The sequence below is a fragment of the Anser anser genome, assembly GCF_964211835.1.
Source record: "Anser anser genome assembly, chromosome: 8".
Classification (NCBI taxonomy): Eukaryota; Metazoa; Chordata; class Aves; order Anseriformes; family Anatidae; genus Anser; species Anser anser.
Genome location: NC_139728.1, coordinates 26,162,442 through 26,181,852, shown reverse-complemented (window position 1 = coordinate 26,181,852; position 19,411 = coordinate 26,162,442). Strand labels below are relative to the sequence as shown.

The following is a 19,411-nucleotide window of genomic DNA, read 5'->3' as shown; positions in this document are numbered from 1 at the left end:
TTGATACATAGCATGCAATACTATGACGTAACCTTTTCTCTTAAAATATCAGTTTTTACTTTTATCATCCAACAATTATTCAGGAAAAACAAGAAGAAAATGAGCTGCGTGCCCTCCCACCCCCTTCTTCTGCACAGTTGGCTGCTCTGAGTTTTACACTCATTGAGGCAGCAAATGAACAAGGCATATCAGATGATGACTTCAGAATTCGTCAAGAAATTGTAAACGAGATGGAGAAAATTATTCAACAGCCCTTACCAGGTATCCATAGTATCCTCCATTTTCTCTAGGTGAAAATTGTTCTTTTTGTTAATGGTGAATTAATACATTTGAGGTTAAAGTATCTTTATATCATATGATATTAATATATATAGGCATTTTAATACTGACTGGCAGTTGATTTAAAAAAAGCTAACAAATCTACAAAAGGAGGAAAATATGGTTGTCCTTATCTTTGCTTCTTTCTGGTGTGTGTTTATTGAAGCTATCGATCCTCTTTAACGTCATGATTTTTGATGAAGACTGGAAATTTCCAGAACACCAAATACTTCCTTCCAGGTCATGTTTAAAGCCTCAACCACTGAGGATCTTCCTCAGGCTCTAGTGCTACAAATCTTTCCACCTATATCTAACTTAGCAGTTAGGTATACTTGTCTGTGGCTTTTAATGTGACTTTTTTTTTCAAATGCACTTAATTATGCTAGCATGAATGATGCAGGGGGTTAGGAGGGAAAAAATGAGAAGACGCTTGAAGTCAGATGAAAAGAATATGTATCTTTTTTTCCTACCAGTCCCTAAGTTACTTGTGGTATCTTTCAGACTCTTTTCCCCACCTCACTCCCCCCCGCCCAAATCTGTGCTTTAAAAAAAATAAAAAATAGATCTCAGTGGTTTTGGTAAGCATACAGGACATTTTCAGTATTTAATTATGATCTGAAATATGTACAGGTACTAATCAGTAACTGTTCATTAAAACAAGTCATTCAGGTCAGCAAAGGTTATTGTTTAACAAGTATTTCTTCTTCTGTATATTTATAACTAGTGGGCAGTAAATGGAAGGAGGTGCACTGAGAGGTCAACCGGTGCTTCCAAAAGTCCCTTGAATTCTAGAGTTCTCTTAAAAAGGTCAAAATACTACATTTACTTAACTATATATAAATATCATACCTCATCTGCCCTTTTCTTGATCAAATGCTTTATGATAATAAAAATAATAATTTAAACAACCGTCTGGATAGGTATAATGTTTAGTCACATTTATGTCTTCAGTGGGTCAATAAAATTCCTAAAAATTGTCTGGATAAGTTAATTTTTTTCCCCTTCAGATGTGGAGTGTGTTACTTTACTAGAACACATTAAACATTCAAATTTAATTAATAGTACTGTTGTAAAATAAAGTAACCTAAATGTACATACAGGCAAAATAAACTGTGACACTTGCTTCTTTGCATTGATTTCCCATCATCTTCTATAGTGCAATTGATATGCCGGAAATTTGAGAGCTGATTTTTGGAGCTGCCATAATGTTGACATTATATGATCAATGGTTTGCTTTTCAGTGAATCTGAATGGAACAAAGTAATAATGGCATTGACAGGAAAAAAAAATCCAACTTTTCATTTAATCTGTATTAAAACTGGGTTGATTTTCTGCCTTTCTATTTATTTTAGAAATACCTTACTTTTTCCACTTTGCTTTGTAAAAATACTGGAGTGGGAAGGATATTTTTTTTTCTTTCTTTGCTGTAGGATGATCAGCCTTAGTTCTAGGAGCTCTATGTAATATATTTTTAAACATAAGAATGCTCAATAGAAGTAGGGTTTGTAGGGTAGGACTTGGCTAAATGTGTTTGCATTGTGGTATTGCCATATGTGGCGCCTAGTACAGATTTCTCTTCTGACACACTATTGAGTTTTCCTCTGATAGTATTTTAATGTAAGAGAAAGCAAAGGAAAAGATCAGTATTTTTGTAAATAATTGTGAAGATTACTGTACTGTTGTCATTCAGCTGGCTGAGTTGTTTGGAGTGATGAGTTGATGTGGAGCGGTGTGTCTGTAGCAGTGAGTGGCAACTTATTTCCCCTTTCAAAGCCTGTAGTGTTTTAGTGAATGTGTTTTCAGAAGTTGTAAATTAAGAAAAAAATAAATTCATGTATGGTGTAGTAAACATGGGGTGTTCTGACATGATTTTCTCATGGTTGAAGTCATGATAGAACTATGCAAAAATTCCTACTGCTATGAAAATCTGTAGGAAGCAGTTACAGGGGATTGCTTATTTATATAGTTACTGTATACAGATTCATTCTGAGAGAACTGGTTTCCACACAGTGAAAAACAGACAAATGTTTCTTTGAAGCTGTATATTTGTAAGGTTTATTTTCTCTTATGAATTATTTTATGGTGGTTCTCTTTCAAAGTATTTGATCAGAACACAAATAAAAACAATATGAAAAAATGCAAGAAAAAACCTCTTTGCTGTGAGGCTGGTTGAACGCTGGAACAAGTTGCTTAGAGAAGGTTGTGAAGTCTCCTTTTTTTGGAGATATTTAAAACCCAACTGGACACAGTCCTGGGCATCCTGCTCAGGATGACTGTGTGAGCAGGAGGCTGAACTAGAGGGCCTCTTTCGACCTCCGCCATTCTGTGGTGAGAATCCCTGTGAGGGGTTCTGAGACCCCTCCTCACTGCCCCGAATGATAAGTGATTTGGAAGGGGTTGAGAATTGTCTTAATTTTCAGCTGGCATAAATACGTCAGAGCCTTAATGTATATACATTACAGGGAAGTTTTAATCTATGTAAATTGATTCATGAAGTGGGATGAATTATTGTTTATGGAGTGGAATGACATTTTTCATCGTATCATTACTGAATAGTTACTTTCTAATTAGTTTAGACTAGGTCTGTTATATATCATTGCAGGTAAGGAACTGTATTAACTACAAAAATACTGTTAAATGGGTACTCTGGCTTGAATTATATCAAAGTTATGTTTTACATGCATGTTTCATAGTGAATTGTGCATAGAAACTTGCTAATGTCATTGGCAGAGTTTGTAGTTTGTATAAAAATATTTGACAAAAGTGTATGAGGCAGCAAAGAACTTTATAACTGGCTAACTGCTCCTGTAAAATCACATTATTAACAAAAAAAAAGTAAAATATTGCACTGAGATGGTGACACTTATTGTAAGTTTATAGTTAGTTTCATTAAAAACTAAATCTACAGGCTGCATTGCAAAATTATTTCAAAATAACTTGAAAAATTTTAGACATTTGGTAATACTATTTGAATTATTAGTTTTCCTGTGATGCTGTGCTATAGAAATGACTAGACTTCACAGGAATGAGAAAGTGGTTCAATATTTATTAATCTGGTAGTACCACTTGGAAGTTAGAGTATCGCCATTAAAAAATATTTTTTCCCTAGCTAATAATTATAAATGATTTTCTCTGTCTTCCAGACTGTTCACTGAGGATGTATGGCTCCTGTTTAACTCGATTCGCTTTTAAAACCAGCGATGTTAACATTGATATCAAATTCCCCCCTAAGGTGAGTAGATATCTTGTTTTAACTTAAACTTTTTTTTTAATTGAGTCCATCACCATTTATTTCTACTGCATTGCCTTAATCTTCTGTTGGGACCTACTGTTTTTAGAACAGCATGAAGTGTATAATCTTTGATTTGAGTCAGGTGTGCTATGAATCAAGTGATAAAGTGTTCCATTTTTTACTAGATAACTTTAACTCTGTGTTTTGCAAGTTCTTATGCTTGCCCTTTTAAAAATTTGTTGAAGAAGCATTGAGGCAATATGAAAATAGTTGCCTCCAGCTAAGTGTGCTTTTATGTGCTCAGGATTCAGACAGCAGAATCTCGTAGGTCTTTAGGTCCTGTCCCTTTCTTTTTTTCAAAGGTTCATCTGACAGTGACAACTTTCTTTTGATGTTTTAGACAATTAGAAGTGGATGCCATATCCCAGGTTACAGTTCACTGTGGTACAGAAATCCTGCAGAGCAATATAACTTGCGTTTAAATGTTGAAATTGTTGGTTCATGTTTAGTATGTGGTATTAGCATCACATTCATGTTATAGACACAACTGCTGAACTTGCTCTTGGCCAGTATGTGTTGTGGATCTGGATGCATATTTACACATAAAATTTTGCAATGATATGGCAGTTAGGAAATAAAATGAAGCCTTTTTCTAAGAAGTGTTTGTGGAGCGTATCGTGTCGCCTCACAGAAGCTTAGAAATGGTGCTAATTCTTAGTTTTCTTTGAACACTTTACAGTGTATCTTTGAAACACCACTTCAATAATTATAGTTGATTTCTGCGAGAAAAGAAAACTCATTTAAAATGTTAACTTTTAAAAAAACATTGGGAAAGAAAGTTCTGACATCAAATACTTCGTAGTTGCGCATTTCTAGTGGCATGTTTTGACGTTGTTACTATATGGCATATAAAACATTGTCAATAACTGTGCAACTGAAATAGTTTGAAATCAAGTGTCAAATAGGTTAGTCTGAATAAAGTAAACTGTTAAAATTTTGTCATTTTAGATGAGTCAACCAGATGTTCTGATACAGGTGCTTGAAATCTTGAAGAACAGTGGTGAGTCTTAGATGCATCTTGTTCCTATTTAATTAAAATTCCAATTGCTATTCACTTGTTTTTATGCTTAACTTTTTAGTAAACTTTATTAAAAAAATATTTTCAACCAAATTACCTGAATTGTTTTTATGAGTGGGATCTTTATGACCATCAGTGCTTGTGTAAGTGCAGCAGGAGGATGGCCTCCCAGGTAGTCCAGCCATTTTGGACTGTCAGAATTAGCAGTAATACTTTTTTACCTGGTATCTCAAACATTTTCACTTTATAAGAGAAATTCCAAGCAGTAAACTCGGCAGCCACTTTCCACTTGTATATAAACATCAGTGGGAACTATTACAAGACTTCTGGAACTTTGTTCTGTCAGGAGGTTATCTAGCCACTTGTCTTGAGCCAGGTGACACAAGTAACATTGCATTTTTGATTCTTTAGACAATGTATAATAGATCAGCTCCACAAGCAGTTCTCAAACTGTCCTGGTGGTTTATCAAGAGATTCTGCTTTGTGCCTTTTAAATCTTGGAAGGACAGAACAGGTTCTAAAAGAGATACCAGCTCAGTTTCCTGACAGGGATTTTTCTTCTTTTTTTTCCTACTGACTGTATGATATTTGAAAGGAGTAAAAGTAACCAGAAAATAATACTTAGTGGTTAGAAATGCAGCACTTAATTTGAATTTTCTGTAAATGTTTGGTATAAATGTAATGTTAAATTTTGAAGACACAATTGGGAGAACTATGAACAACTTCTATATCTAATGTTTTTTTCTCCTTGCTTAGCTGTCTACTCAGATGTGGAGTCAGATTTTCATGCCAAAGTTCCTGTTGTCTTTTGCAAAGATGTTAAAAGGTATGTGTCAATGAAAAGGATTTTAATGAGATTCCACTTTCTACTATGCTTGTTCATATCAGCTGCTTGTGTGCACTCTTGATGAGAAGCGTTAGCTAACGTTCACGTCAAAAGGGAATTGCTCATAACAAAAATAAAATCTAGAAAAAAAGCTTAGCTATGTTCATGTGTCACTAGACAAGATACATAGATCTCATTAGTTGTAGGAGTCTCAAAATACAATTTCTACTTGTAGTTAAGGGAAATGCAACTGAATGGGTCTCAGTTTATTTTAAATATTTAAATTCAATATTTAAACATTTAATATTAAAGTTTATTTAAATGTAATATTTTAAATTTAATATTTAAATTTAATATTTTAAATTCAATATTAATATTTAATATTTAAAGTTTCTGCCATTAGATAATCCAACTGTTTGAAAAGAATTTATAAGATTCACGTTGTCAGTAAAGACACGTCATATGTCAGTCTCGTAAATTCCTAAGCAGTAGCAACCTACAAAATGAAATGTTGTTGTTGAATGATGTTCACGTTGTTTTGACTGACCAGAAGCATATTCTGGGGAGTTAAACGCAACAAGAATGGGCGTATATTTTTCTGTGTTTGTAGATGATATGAGTACCTTTTAAGTACTAAGAGAATAGAAATAATTATTTTGAGAATCAAAACAAAAAGTGTTTAGACAAGCTATTCTGTGGACTTATCAACACTTATACAAAGCTGACCTGGTTTTCTATGTTTATTTAGTGCGTGGAAGATGTATGTGGAGTTTGTGAGTTGTGTAAGACTGCACAATTAAGTAATGGCAGAACTTAATCTCAGAGCAAATTCTTCTGTATTTTTAGCTGTACTGTAATGACATTTTTTATTTTTACACGTAATGGACTTCTGTAAGTTCCAGATTCAACTGATGAGTTAAGAGTAAAGAAAATTGCATTATATTCTGTAGCTTTTGTTTAAAAGATCGGGATCTTTCATAGGGACACACCTTAATGAATGTTTTTAGTATGGTGGAAATGATTCTTCCCACACACCCCCAAGGAAATATTTGGGTACTTGAGGAGATAACTGCTTTTTGTTTGTTTTTCTGTCTTGCATTTGTAATTACAGTGGTTTGACATGTAAAGTAAGTGCTAGAAATGATGTGGCTTGCCTTACAACTGACCTTCTGGCTGCACTTGGTAAACTGGAGCCTGTCCTCATCCCCTTGGTTTTGGCTTTCCGCTACTGGGCTAGAGTAAGTTTATAAACATTGAGGATATTTAAATATGTTTATTTCCTCTTTTTTAAGTACTGTGTACAGTGTAATGTATAATATACCACGAATGTATTTGCAGAAAAGAACTTTGTACCACTAGTTCACCTCTGTTACCTCAACAGGCCAGAATGAGACTGAAGATTTTGGTGTGAAGTTATATACGTTTCTGGAGCTCCCACTATTCTGTTGGCGAGCTAGTGTTTTGGTTTGTTAAAAATGGTTAATTTTCCTTAAAAACCAGCTCAGCAGAACAAACAGGTCTTACAAACTCACTGCTGTTGAGGTAGCAGTAACTGCCATGAAATGGAATACTGAAATTGCTGTCAGGCCATACTTAAAATGTCTTGACTTTATCAAAAAAAATGACTTTTTAAATGCTATTATTGTTGTATGATTTAGCAAGGTGTTTTTACAAAAATATCTGCTTTGATATTTAAAGAAACAGCAATAGAAACTACGAAGAAAAACTATTTGACATCTGATACGTACATTACATGTCTCGTGAGTTCCCATGGGGAAGATCAATATCAGATTACAACCAGATGCATAAAATCTCCATATATGAGATACCTACTGCACAATAGCAAGTACCTGGCAGTTGACTGGAATTCTAGATAGGAACATAAATGTGCCCTAAAATCACAAAATGGGAAGAAACTAAGGAAATTAATAGAAAATAAATTAGTGTAACTAAGACTGTATGAGTTATTCTAACTTGCGTTTTCTTTATACATGGCCTGACTGATCCGTGCTTTTAATTGTGGCTAATACCACAAGAAAATTGGTGTGTTGTATTATGATCTAGATCACAGATGAACAATTGATGACTGAGAATTGATTGTACTGCTTTACCATTTTCTCTCTGCATTTCTAAAACAAAATGAAATACATTATTAACTGAAGTTTTTGAGATAAAGGGTTTTCTGTTTGGCTTAAGAAATTATGTGAGATAAATACTAAAATGTTTGTGTGTGTTTATGATATATTTTAAATTGAAATGCTGCATGTTGTACCAGAAAAGTAATGGTTTTATTCTCTTATAGCTCTGCCACATTGACTGTCAAGCTGAAGGTGGAATTCCTTCATATTCCTTTGCCTTAATGGTGATATTTTTTCTTCAGCAAAGAAAACCACCTATTTTACCATCCTATTTGGGTAATTGGGTAAGTGTTTTGATAATACATTAACCCTACTTTTAACATTGAAATAATCTCAATAATTTCTGTAAGGTCGTAAAATACGCAGAACCAGTTTGCTTAAGAAATTTGTAAATAGAACATACTGGTATTTAATCCTCATACAGGTGATGCCTAAAGGCAGCTGCTATAGCCTGTGCAGTTGTACTAAGCTGTATTTTGGAGGAAGGGGAAATACTTTGTTTTTTAATTTACTTTTCTGTCATCAGTTATTCTTGATGGGGATAAATATTACAAATGTCACTGTTACTTTTGGTGAAAACTTTTGGTTGTATATGTTAGATACAGTCTTGTTTCAGAACTACTCTAATTGTTGTTAGATTGAAGGCTTTGATTCAAAGAAGCCAGATGACCACCAACTGAAAGGTATAGAAGAAGAGGAATTTGTACGGTGGGAGTACAAACCATCAACAAATGGTTCAGCAAAAAACTCAGTTGGAGCAGAAGGTAAAACTAAAGTTGAACAACAAAAAGGTGGTGGTAAGAAGGTAACCAGCTCAGAAGTGGACAGCCAAAATAATACAAAGGAGAAACACGGCAATGTAAGTCAATGGTTTTGTTTCGCTGAAATCATATTCTGTGTCCTAGTCCTATTTTTGATCTTTAAACATCAATACTGGATGGAACCAGGAAAAAAAAAAAAGAATTTGTATTTTTTTAGTGCAGCTGAGTGTTCTTATCTGTCTATTTCAGTCACTCTTAGCATTCAAAACCCCTCACCAAGTTTCACTGGGGCAACTGTGGTTAGAACTGTTGAAGTTTTACACACTGGAATTTGCTTTGGAAGAATATGTCATCAGCATACGGGTAGAAGAACTCTTAACCAGAGAGAACAAGAACTGGCCTAAAAGGCGAATAGCCATTGAAGGTAGGATAATACCTTTTTCTAGTTCTGTAGTCATCATGCATTACTATCTTTACATAACCTGTACTTAACAGGTCTGGCACAGCATATCTGGACAATAAATTAAATGATATTGGAGAGGAAAGTTTGTTTGTTTTCTTTTTTTTGGTATATTTTGTCAACTGTTTAGACTGTTTACAGACCAATTTTCTCTATAGCATTACTTTTTGCAATTCTAGTCCTTGAAAAACGTGTAAATTTTTCTCACTGTTTCTTGCCATTCTGTTCTTATCTCCATGTATTTAATTCTGTAAACCATTAATTCTGTAAACAGATATTTTTTTCCTGTTTGATAATTCCCATATTACGAATTTTTGGCATCTCTACATGCATTTCCAAAACCACAATGTATTTTAAGTGTTGCTAGCTATCAGTTTTTCTCTGATTCTGATGCAGGCTGAGCAGAGAGGTTAACTCTGATCAGGGTAAACTGTAGCAAACCACTAAAGTAACCCCTGCCTCTTTCCCTGTTGGTAGTATTTCCATGCTGTGAAACTGAATAGAGTGTCATAGACTATGCTTCATGGTCTGAATACCATGGTCTGAGAAATGCTTTTGTGGGGAGAAGACCATGTGAATTTGATGATAATACGTAACCTGAGTTATGTATGTTGGGGAGAGAAACACAAAGAGAGAGAAGTGTTTTGTCTATTACTTCTTTATAACTGGAAGACATCTTTATTTCTGTTCCTCAGCTCAGAAAAATATGTAAACGATACTTAACAGGGAAATCAGAGCAATGCATGACATTCTGAATTGGCCTTAAGAATACAAGAATTGGGGATGTGAGGAAGGCTAAGAAACCATTTAAGGTGATATTTTTATAAAAGCATGAGTAATTAATTTTGGACACAGTTGATACAGATATGTTGATGAATCGTGTTTTCTGTAACACATATGAGGTGAGAGAGGGGGTAAGGATAAATAGGTCAAGGAGAATTATACAGGTAAAGAACAAGTTACTAAAGGAATATTGAAGGACCAGTCAGTAAGGTTTTCTTTCTCCTTACTTTTCCTTCTCGTTTAGGTAATGAATTGTTGAGGCACATGTCAAGTAGAGGGTCTTGAAAGCAATCACATGGCTTTCTTTTCCCAATTCTTTTTTTCCTAATTCTTTTCTTCGGTCAGTTTTAGCTAGAAAGTTTTAAAACTAGATAGTATGTAGTCAGTGTGTAGGAAACTAAAACCTGTAAGATGAAAGGACAAATTCTTGAGAAAGAAAGAGGAAGCTATTTTTAAAGAAAGATTGCATTCTGCTTCTGTTGCCTGTGTTTTTTGTGTGTAGTAGTGTTGTTGTTTTGCTTGTCTTTTTTTTTTTTAATGTAAAATTTGTAACTGAAATTATGAAGTGAGTAACAGAATCTCAGTTTGATGCTGTCTTCCAAGGGAAACTTAGAGCAACTATGTAAGTGCTCTTTTTACTTGGAAAAAATGTTTGATCTAGAAATTGCTAGGAAGGACTAAGAATGAAACCTGGTGAGATTGGTTCACATCATACTTATAACCATAATATTACTCTTAGATAACTTAATTTTGTACTGGAAACACAAATCTTTCTTTAACGAAGAAAAAAGTGCAGGCAGACTTACAAAGGCAAAATACACGTACGTTTATTTTCATTTCTAGCTTAGAAGTTCACCATGATATAGTGGCATAATGTACCTGTGTTTTTTCTTTTAAAACTAACTCTATTTAGGGTAGCTTATGTTAGCTGGCCATTTGTGGCCACACATGTTGTTTTGTATGTGGAGGAAATCCAAGAAGCCTTATGGGCCCTACATTGTCTAAGTGTATCCAAATATGGTTCCAGATTATGTTATGAGAATCTTTCATTTTGAACTACTGTATCATAACTTAAGTGTTTCAGCTACTTTAGTCTGGATTAGCTATTTGAAATGCAGCGATTAAAGATTGCTAATGAAATTATTGTTTTTCTTCCTAGATCCTTTTGCACTAAAGAGGAACGTTGCACGAAGTCTAAATAGCCAGATGGTATTTGAGTACATCCTGGAGCGATTTAGGACAGCGTATAAATATTTTGCATGTCCACAAAGTAAAGATGGGATTAAGTCCAAGCCAGATACCAGAAAAAAAGAAAAAGGGAAAATTAATAAGAAATCCACAAGATCTGAAGAATCTGTTGCCAACTGTTGCCTTCCACAAGGGAAAAAAGTTGTAGATAAACAAAATACGGGAAGTGGATGTAACATACCGGAGAATGATCTTGAATGTAATGAAATGGTAGAATGTGTAGCCAAAAAATATACTTCCAAGAACAGAGACTCTTTGCTACTTTCAACATTGGACTCTAGTTATGATGAAGACAAAGAAGCAGCTTTATCCCTTATTTCTAACGAGTGCTGTGAATTAAAGCAAAAATCACTTAAAGAGAGGGATGATCTAGAAATTTCAGAAGTTTGTCTAACTGAAGGTGAGCTAAGCCACCATTGTAACTGCAGTGAACATCAGTCCTATGACACAAATTCTAGTAATGAATTTTCTGATGCTGAAAGTAGACAGAATTTGGTAACAGAGTCTTCTCAGAATCAGTGCACTGGCACACCAGCTACCTCGCACAACTGCAAAGCAATGGTGGAAGCTCACGATCTCAAAGATGAAGGCAGGCTCTCTACAGAAGAAATGCATTATGTGTTTGATAAGTTTATTTTGACTTCAGGAAAGGTAAGTGGTATATTTAAGCCGTGCTGGTATGAGTGGGCTGATGCTTTCAAATAACTAAAATTAAGGGTGGATGGGTAATGGGATTTTCTATCTATTGTTCCAGTCTGTTATGAATGGTAGCTCTGGTATTTTTAGAGTACCTGTTACTCTGGACTGAAAAACACTGAACATGTATGCCATTTATACTAAGCAGTCTGTTGCCCCCATATTATGCACAGCTTTTTTGATTTTTCACGTCTACTTTCATGTAGAATTTTCAGGTGCTCTTATGCACTGTGAGGGATAAATGCAGCCTGTTGATCTGTGCTCATGTTCTTTGTAGATGCTCTGTTGCTGTTCAGATGTTAAATATTCTTGGTTGTGTGACTTAAATACAAATGTTGGGTCTGTTGAACAATTTTAAAAATAAAATCATGTTTATGCACTTTTTTTGAAAGCCTCCAACTATAGTATGCAGCATCTGCAAACGGGATGGACATTCCAAAAATGACTGCCCAGAGGATTTTAAGAAAATTGATCTAAAACCACTACCACCGTTGACAGACAGGTTTCGAGAAATACTTGATATAGTGTGTAAGAGATGTTTTGGTAAGTTGAACTGTGATACGTGATCTGGAAAAAATAAAAGTTATGGGCTTAAACTGCTTATTCTAGTACATTCAATGGGAAGAAGTTCTGATAGGTAAATTATAAGAAGTTGCTGGTGTTCCCAGAAAATTAGTCTCTGGGCAGAACTAGATCTTGTGTTTGTGAATTTGTACGTCATCTTGGGGGAAAATCCCCTTTTGGGTGCAGTGTCTGAGTAATTGTCAAAAGATCAGACATCTGAAAGAAAATCCTAGCAGCTTTAATGACATCGTAAAAAGAAAGGAAAAAAATTTAATTGATATTCAAGGAGAGCAAATGTTTGTTTAAAAAAATGTGTCTAATCCGATTCTTTTAATTAGCTGAAAAGATTTTTGATGTAGCAGAATGTCACGTGTTGACTGTGTTTTAACTTGTTTTTATTTAGATGAATTATCTCCTCCTTTATCTGAGCAACAAAACAGAGAACAAATTCTGGCAAGCTTGGAAAGATTTATTCGAAAAGAGTATAATGGTATGTAAGTGTAGGTAGTGATTCTTGATATTGCTTTCTCCACTGAAGTTGTCCAGAGCGTGAAGTTTTAATTCATCTCCTTAATGCTCATTTTCCATGTTTAAAGCAGTGGCATCTGGTTTTAACTCTGCATGTAAGACTATCTTGTAGGCTTCTAAAGTGAACATCTACCCCGTGCTATTCCATGGGAGAGTCCCCAGAGTGTAGGAAAAACTGCAAGAGTGATCACGCAGATACAGGACTATTGCAGTCAGGACAAAAAAAAAAAAAAAAAAAAAAGACCAAATGGGTCCTGTCCTGCTGGGTTTCATGTTATTTGAGTTGTGGGCCAAGTACTTTAGTTGCCAAGTCACCGGTGTTTGAGTGTCTTGGAAATCTTAGTTCATATCTTTATGTCCCTTTTATAAAATAGGAAGAAGTATCATATGGCAGTGGTGGAATCAAGGCATGGAGATGAGAAGTGGCCTTTTTGGAGATGTTGTAAAATAATGCTAGAGGCAGGTACCAAACACACGTCTCCTGAATTCCAGTCCATTGCTTTACACAGAAGGCCATTCATTTTGCTGTTGCTGGCCAGTGATCAAGGAACTGTGAATTACACTTCTGCCTGCTGGCTGTGCTCTCTGCTTATTGGCAGCAGCTGACGATTGAGACCTGTTACAGAGCCTTGAAAGACTTTAAGATTTCAGATTCCATTAAAGGTTTAGGATTCCAGTTGAGCAGCAAAATGTATTTTAAGACGAAATTGCTTTCTCTTGGCTACATAACTTACCTTTCCTTTACAAGAATGGAAATGCATCACAGTATTTTGTTTCAAACAAAAATGTGTATTGTATATAAAACCATTTTGAAATACTGCTCTGTAAAGTATTATTATTCTTACATTGTTCAAGAAGATAAGAGCAATGTTATGGCTTAGAAACTTAATGAGGACAAACTTACATAGTTACGGGAAAAATATGCAGCATAGATCCAGTAATATTTTTGGTTCCATTTATATTTTAAGTGCCTTAAAATAGCCCTGCTTTGTCTGTGGGGTTAAGTTTTACTAGTGTCTGGGTTTGTACATTGGTTTGATTTATTTAAAAAAGGAAAGTGCATTTGCATATAAAAAAACCTTTTTGCCACACTTAAGGATTGCATTTAAATGGCTAGTGACACTGTAATGTACCTCATTCAAAAATGAGGTGTTTTTTCTTCCTGCCTCACTTCCTATAAATCAGTTAAAATAGTGTGCATCTTCCATTATCAAATATGAATCGTTAGAAGTGATGTTGTAAACTCGTCTAAAATTCAATTTTTTATGTGCACCCAGACATCTCAAGTAAGCAGTATTCTGTGATAAGCACTTACTGTTAAAGTGTAAAAGAACTCTATTTTACTTCAATTTTATTTTTTGTCTACTTTTTTGATCAGACAAAGCCAGACTTTGCTTGTTTGGCTCTTCAAAAAATGGATTTGGATTTCGGGACAGTGATCTAGATATCTGCATGACATTGGAAGGCCATGAAAATGCAGAGGTAAGAACTCTGAAGTTGGTGCGTTTTACTGTTTAAATTCAAGAACTCTATAAGGTTTTTCATTCAGTTAGTATTTCTGTACACAGAGCAGGTAGGATTTTGCTAGTAGCACACTGGCTTGTTGTACTCCACACTACTGAAGCAAGATAAGATACAGCTTAATTTACTTAGTGCCCTATAGATAGACACTCAGAGCCCTGTAAATGTCTACATAGAGAATATGAGTCACCAGTTTACATAAATGGCTTATAGATTATTTCTTTTTGTACATAAACTTTTCCTATACAAAATACGCGTTTGGTGGTAAGTGTGCTTGTCGGGACAGAATCCATGTTTAAACATCTGAAACTGTGATATTTATTTTTCGTAGAAATTGAACTGTAAGGAAATAATAGAAGGTTTGGCAAAAGTTCTCAAGAAGCATCCAGGTAGGTGTTTTAAAGTATTGTCTGTTTTATACTTAATTTTACTGTATACGTAGTTAATAGAAATGTTTTATGTACTAAAGTGTTGCCTCTCCAGGTTTGAGAAACATCTTGCCTATAACAACAGCCAAAGTGCCTATAGTAAAATTTGAACATAGACGGAGTGGCTTAGAAGGGGATATCAGTTTATACAATACACTGGTAAGCATCTGTTTGTTTGCCTTTGTGTTCAAGAAAGCTTTTTAATATGTTGCAACTCTTTCAAATAATCATCTGAGGGAATAATTTTGAGACTGGAATTACAATGCTTGTGTGTGTTCCTTTTTTTCTACATTATTTAAATAGTGGCCACACCCTAATCCCAAACAAATTAGCTGTATAACATGATGGCGTATCAGTATCATGATACAGCATTTTTGTGAATGCTTCTGAAAAGCTGTTAGTGTCAATGGCCTTTCTGCCATCATGAATAGTACATCTTATCCCAGCTTACACCTAGTACAATGAAACTGCACTATTTCTTATGTAACGGGCTCACATTCTCCTATGAAAATTGAATTAGTCGGATTTGATTCAGTTGTGAGTCATCTTATGGACTTAGTTTTTTTGGTAGTGTTTTTCCATGGTTATTGTTATTAATAATGTCCTGATTTCACCTTTCAGTTATGTTTGTGCAGGAAATGTTGCATGAATATTGTGGAATAGCTGTGTGTTTTTTATCCTCCAATTGTATTGTGCATTTCCTGTGCTTCAACTGCCGACTACACTATAATAAACCATAAATTACACTGAAAAACCTGTTTAATTTTTTTTTTTCAGGCACAGCATAACACAAGAATGCTGGCTACATATGCAGCTATTGATCCTAGAGTGCAGTATCTGGGCTATACAATGAAGGTTTTTGCAAAGGTAGTATAAAAAAGGTCATACTTATTTGTATGTATGTATTGTGTTTTCTGATACAGGCACTAAGTTTATCTTTTGCTTAATAGCAACTGTAAAGGAGAGAGCAGAATGCTGTTGATATGAAGACGCACACTTTCTTAAGCTGACTGTACTTAAGCTGATTATGTGTGTCAGAATCAAGTTCTAATCTCAGAATTCAGTTGTCCATTTCCATGAAAGACAGTAATGTTGCCAGCACGTATTCCAGTGTAAAAGCGAGTCTTGACATCTTCTGTTCTCTGTTGAATGATTTATGTCTTAGGAGAAAGCTGATGAAAACTCTGATTTTTTTTTTCAATTTTGAACCAGCTACAATGCAAGCCACCCTGCCCCAACATACAAAAACCCATCATCACCACCACAAAACCAAACAAAACCCAGAAAAAAATGTTAACCACAAGACATAGTGGCTGCTTGTGCATGGGCTTCCCAAGTGTCCATATCTAGGACCATCCCAAAGACTACTGCAGCTTCCTTCTGGCCTTGTTTTACTTCCTATAAAAGTCAGGGAGTAGGAGTGGGCTGATGGGTGTGTGTGTCTGTACTTGATGTTGATATGCCTAGGTCACACTTGGATTTAAGAGTTTGGAAATACAGTGGTTCTCACTGTTAGCGAAAACAACCAACCAACCAAAAAAACAACTACATTTTATTTTCTCATGATATAACAACGTGTCTTGGGGTTTTCATGGGGTTTTCACAGCATCACACAATGGCTGAGATTTGCCAATACATCATGGAAATACTTACAAATTACTTTTAAAAAAACAAAGGGAAAACGAAACAATAAGGAATTATAGAAACAGCTATAGTAACATGAATTTAGGAACAAAATAATTTTACAATATCAAAATCCGGATGTCAAATGTTGAGGCTTGTTGCATTTGGGCATTTTTGTTTTGTATTTTCATTTTTGGCACATTATAAACCCAAAATATTTTGTTTATTAGAAGGCTTTCTGTTCTTATGTTGGTCTAATTGGGTTCTAGGTTTGCCAGATGATGCTTGATTCAAAAGCCTTTTATTTTTCAGGTTTCATAAACCAATTTTTAGTTATGAGATGAATGTGTTCTTTATTACTGGTGGGGCTATGTTTGCTCACTGTCATAGTTATTACTTTTGAATAATATAATGTAAATTCAGTACTTCATTTAAAATGTATTTTTTCAGCGCTGTGACATTGGTGATGCGTCCCGTGGTAGTCTGTCTTCATATGCCTATATCCTTATGGTTTTGTACTTTCTACAACAGAGAAATCCACCAGTTATTCCAGTTCTTCAGGAGGTAAGTTTACAGAAAAATAGACTATGAAAATAAATGCACTGCTGCCTCAAGCCAGACGTGAGATGTGAGAAATCTGTGCGTTTAGGGTTAGAGGGATGAATGAAATAGAGGGCACTTCCTCATTAGCAGGCTTCTAACTCCCACTTGGTTTTAGTTGGTAAAGCTTAACAGGAGAGTCACAGCACAATCAGGAATCTGTTATATTTAAATTCTGCTGTTAAGTTTACTTTGGGATTTTGGCCTTATGGTGATATTTACACGCTGAGCAGGCTTGGACAAAAAATTGGCAGGTGAGGGAGGGAAGGGAATTGTAATGATGAGATTGTGCCAGATGCTCATGAGATGCAAGTCTATCAATTACTGTCAAACTTTTTTTTTTTTAAATGCTTAATTATTCAACTGTAAGAGAGAGTTCATTTTCTATTTTGATAAGGTAAGGGGAAAAAGGGGTAACAATAGCTTTGGTATAACTTTAGAGGTACTGGTTTTGTATGTGCCAGGAAACTTTATTTAAGAAAATAACATTTTGTACCTTCCTTGAGTAAGTGGGGGAATATGCTTAGTTAGCTATCTGCCTCTCCCTGGATATGCTGTAACTGTTGAGCACTTCTGAAAACTACCACTTTTGGACTTTTTACTTGTCTGCTTACAAGAAGAAAATGGGTTTAAACACAGCAGTTGAGATTCTGACTTTCCTGGCGCTACTTCAGTGGCGGTTGGGGGTTGTTATTTTATTGCTACCTCTGAGAGTACATGTAAATAATAGTGGAATTTCCCCTTGGCTTTGCTAAAGTCAATGTAATAGAAATCTCAAAGTCTACTTAGAGATTTTGTGGGCAAGAGGGATGTCGGAATCTTGGTTAGGTAATTTAGTCATGTTTTCTTAGTTGTAAGGAACAATTAAAAATAAAATATCCAAGGACTTTGAGAGAGAGAGATAGCAATAATACAAAAAGACTCCCAAGTGCTTTACCAATTGGAAATACTGCCCATATAACAAGTAATAGCTAAAATTAAAAGATTTGTATTTTTGTGCAGTTTCTTGATAACTGCAGGTCTTCTACGGTGACTTTGAATTAGAGTGGTAACTGTGTCCCTTTCTATTTTGGCAGATATTTGATGGAAAACAGATTCCACAGAGAATGGTGGATGGATGGAATGCCTTTTTCTTTGATGACATGGAAGAATTGGTAATATTCTAATTCCAGAAGAGTAACTAAACTTAAGGATTGTTTTTATGAGAAAGTGATATATTTTTAACAGTGCAATTCACAAAAGAGTAGTTAAAATTCTGTATTATTACAACTTCCCACATTAATTCTATTTTGCTGAAAGGAGGGTCTGCCTTTTATGTACATACAAAAATATATGTCATGATAAATAATAACATCAGCCCGATCCAGGACTGCTTTTAACTATAGTGACTTGTTAGTTGCACCTTACTGTGACCAAGGGCAAATGTCCATGGTAGACAAACTTACAATTAGAGAGGTGGTTTGAGAGAAGGAAAAATGCTTTTTTAATACCTGTATAAATTGTCTTCGATTGCATGTAGAAGAAGCGTCTGCCTTCTCTTGGGAAGAACACTGAATCACTTGGAGAACTCTGGCTAGGGTTGCTGCGGTTCTACACTGAAGAATTTGACTTCAAGGAATATGTGATCAGCATCCGGCAGAAGAAGCTGTTAACTACGTTTGAGAAACAGTGGACATCCAAATGTATTGCTATCGAAGGTAATTGCTGAATTTTGGCTCTATTAATGAAGGAGTGATGTATGCTGTTGTTTTGGGATCTGTTCTCATTGTTGCACAGGATCTTTATGTAAGCAAACTACCATCAATGTTTAAAAATAAAAAATAAAAAATTGCAAGTCCTACAGCTTACAAAGTGAGATTAGACTCTAAACTTTTAATTATACATCTTTAAAGTGCTGTTGATAAAAATTAGGTTAATGAAAGTTATGTTACATTACACTTTTTCCAACTCAGATTTGTTTCCCCCCCTTCTTTACACAGATCCTTTTGACTTGAATCATAATCTTGGTGCTGGAGTCTCTAGGAAAAGTAAGCTATTAATTTCTTCTAATCATTAACAACTACTGTTTTCTAAAGTGTTGTGCCTTTTCTGTTTCCTAATAATTTTATCTTTCTTCAATAGTGACCAATTTCATAATGAAGGCATTTATCAATGGGAGGAAATTATTTGGTACCCCGTTCTACCCAACTGTTGGAAGAGAAGCTGTAAGTTTTCATAGTTTTTAGTAGTTTTTTACCTTCCTCTGGCCACTAAAATGATGAGTCCAGAGCAAATCTCTTGTATGTATTTATCAATTTTATCAACATAATCTATGTAATTATGCATTGCCTCCATAAAATGTACAGCTTAGTATTGGACTTCTGTAGTATAAAATTCACAGGAGTAGTTGGGTGGCTGATGGGTATTCATGGCAGTTTAGCGAGAAGTAAGCTTATTTTGGTGTTTTGTTTTCTTTTCATTGTATGGCATTAAGTATTGCAGAGAACAGCAAAATCAGCTTTAAAACCCAGAAAGAGATTTTGTAGCTATTTATGTAGCTAAAAAAACAGACTCATAAGATGTGAACAAAGGAAGAGGCAAGCTTTCTATTATTCTTTCATTTCTCAG

The 19,411-nt window shown here is 34.9% G+C and overlaps 1 protein-coding gene across 4 annotated transcripts in view; it reads left to right on the top strand.

The window, feature by feature from the left end:
• TUT4 (terminal uridylyl transferase 4) overlaps positions 1–19,411 on the top strand; it is a 46,212-nt gene that overhangs the window by 16,849 nt on the left and 9,952 nt on the right. For all 4 annotated transcript variants that reach the window (XM_083846982.1, XM_083846983.1, XM_083846984.1 and 1 more), the window contains exons 5-24: positions 84–261; positions 3,462–3,550; positions 4,559–4,610; positions 5,385–5,454; positions 6,566–6,692; positions 7,757–7,876; positions 8,230–8,451; positions 8,603–8,777; positions 10,756–11,495; positions 11,933–12,083; positions 12,508–12,594; positions 14,011–14,114; positions 14,485–14,542; positions 14,637–14,740; positions 15,359–15,448; positions 16,655–16,768; positions 17,881–17,958; positions 18,324–18,501; positions 18,784–18,831; positions 18,926–19,008. In XM_083846982.1, the coding sequence (XP_083703108.1) occupies positions 84–261; positions 3,462–3,550; positions 4,559–4,610; positions 5,385–5,454; positions 6,566–6,692; positions 7,757–7,876; positions 8,230–8,451; positions 8,603–8,777; positions 10,756–11,495; positions 11,933–12,083; positions 12,508–12,594; positions 14,011–14,114; positions 14,485–14,542; positions 14,637–14,740; positions 15,359–15,448; positions 16,655–16,768; positions 17,881–17,958; positions 18,324–18,501; positions 18,784–18,831; positions 18,926–19,008 (2,868 nt within the window). The remainder of the gene's footprint in view (positions 1–83; positions 262–3,461; positions 3,551–4,558; positions 4,611–5,384; positions 5,455–6,565; positions 6,693–7,756; positions 7,877–8,229; positions 8,452–8,602; positions 8,778–10,755; positions 11,496–11,932; positions 12,084–12,507; positions 12,595–14,010; positions 14,115–14,484; positions 14,543–14,636; positions 14,741–15,358; positions 15,449–16,654; positions 16,769–17,880; positions 17,959–18,323; positions 18,502–18,783; positions 18,832–18,925; positions 19,009–19,411) is intronic.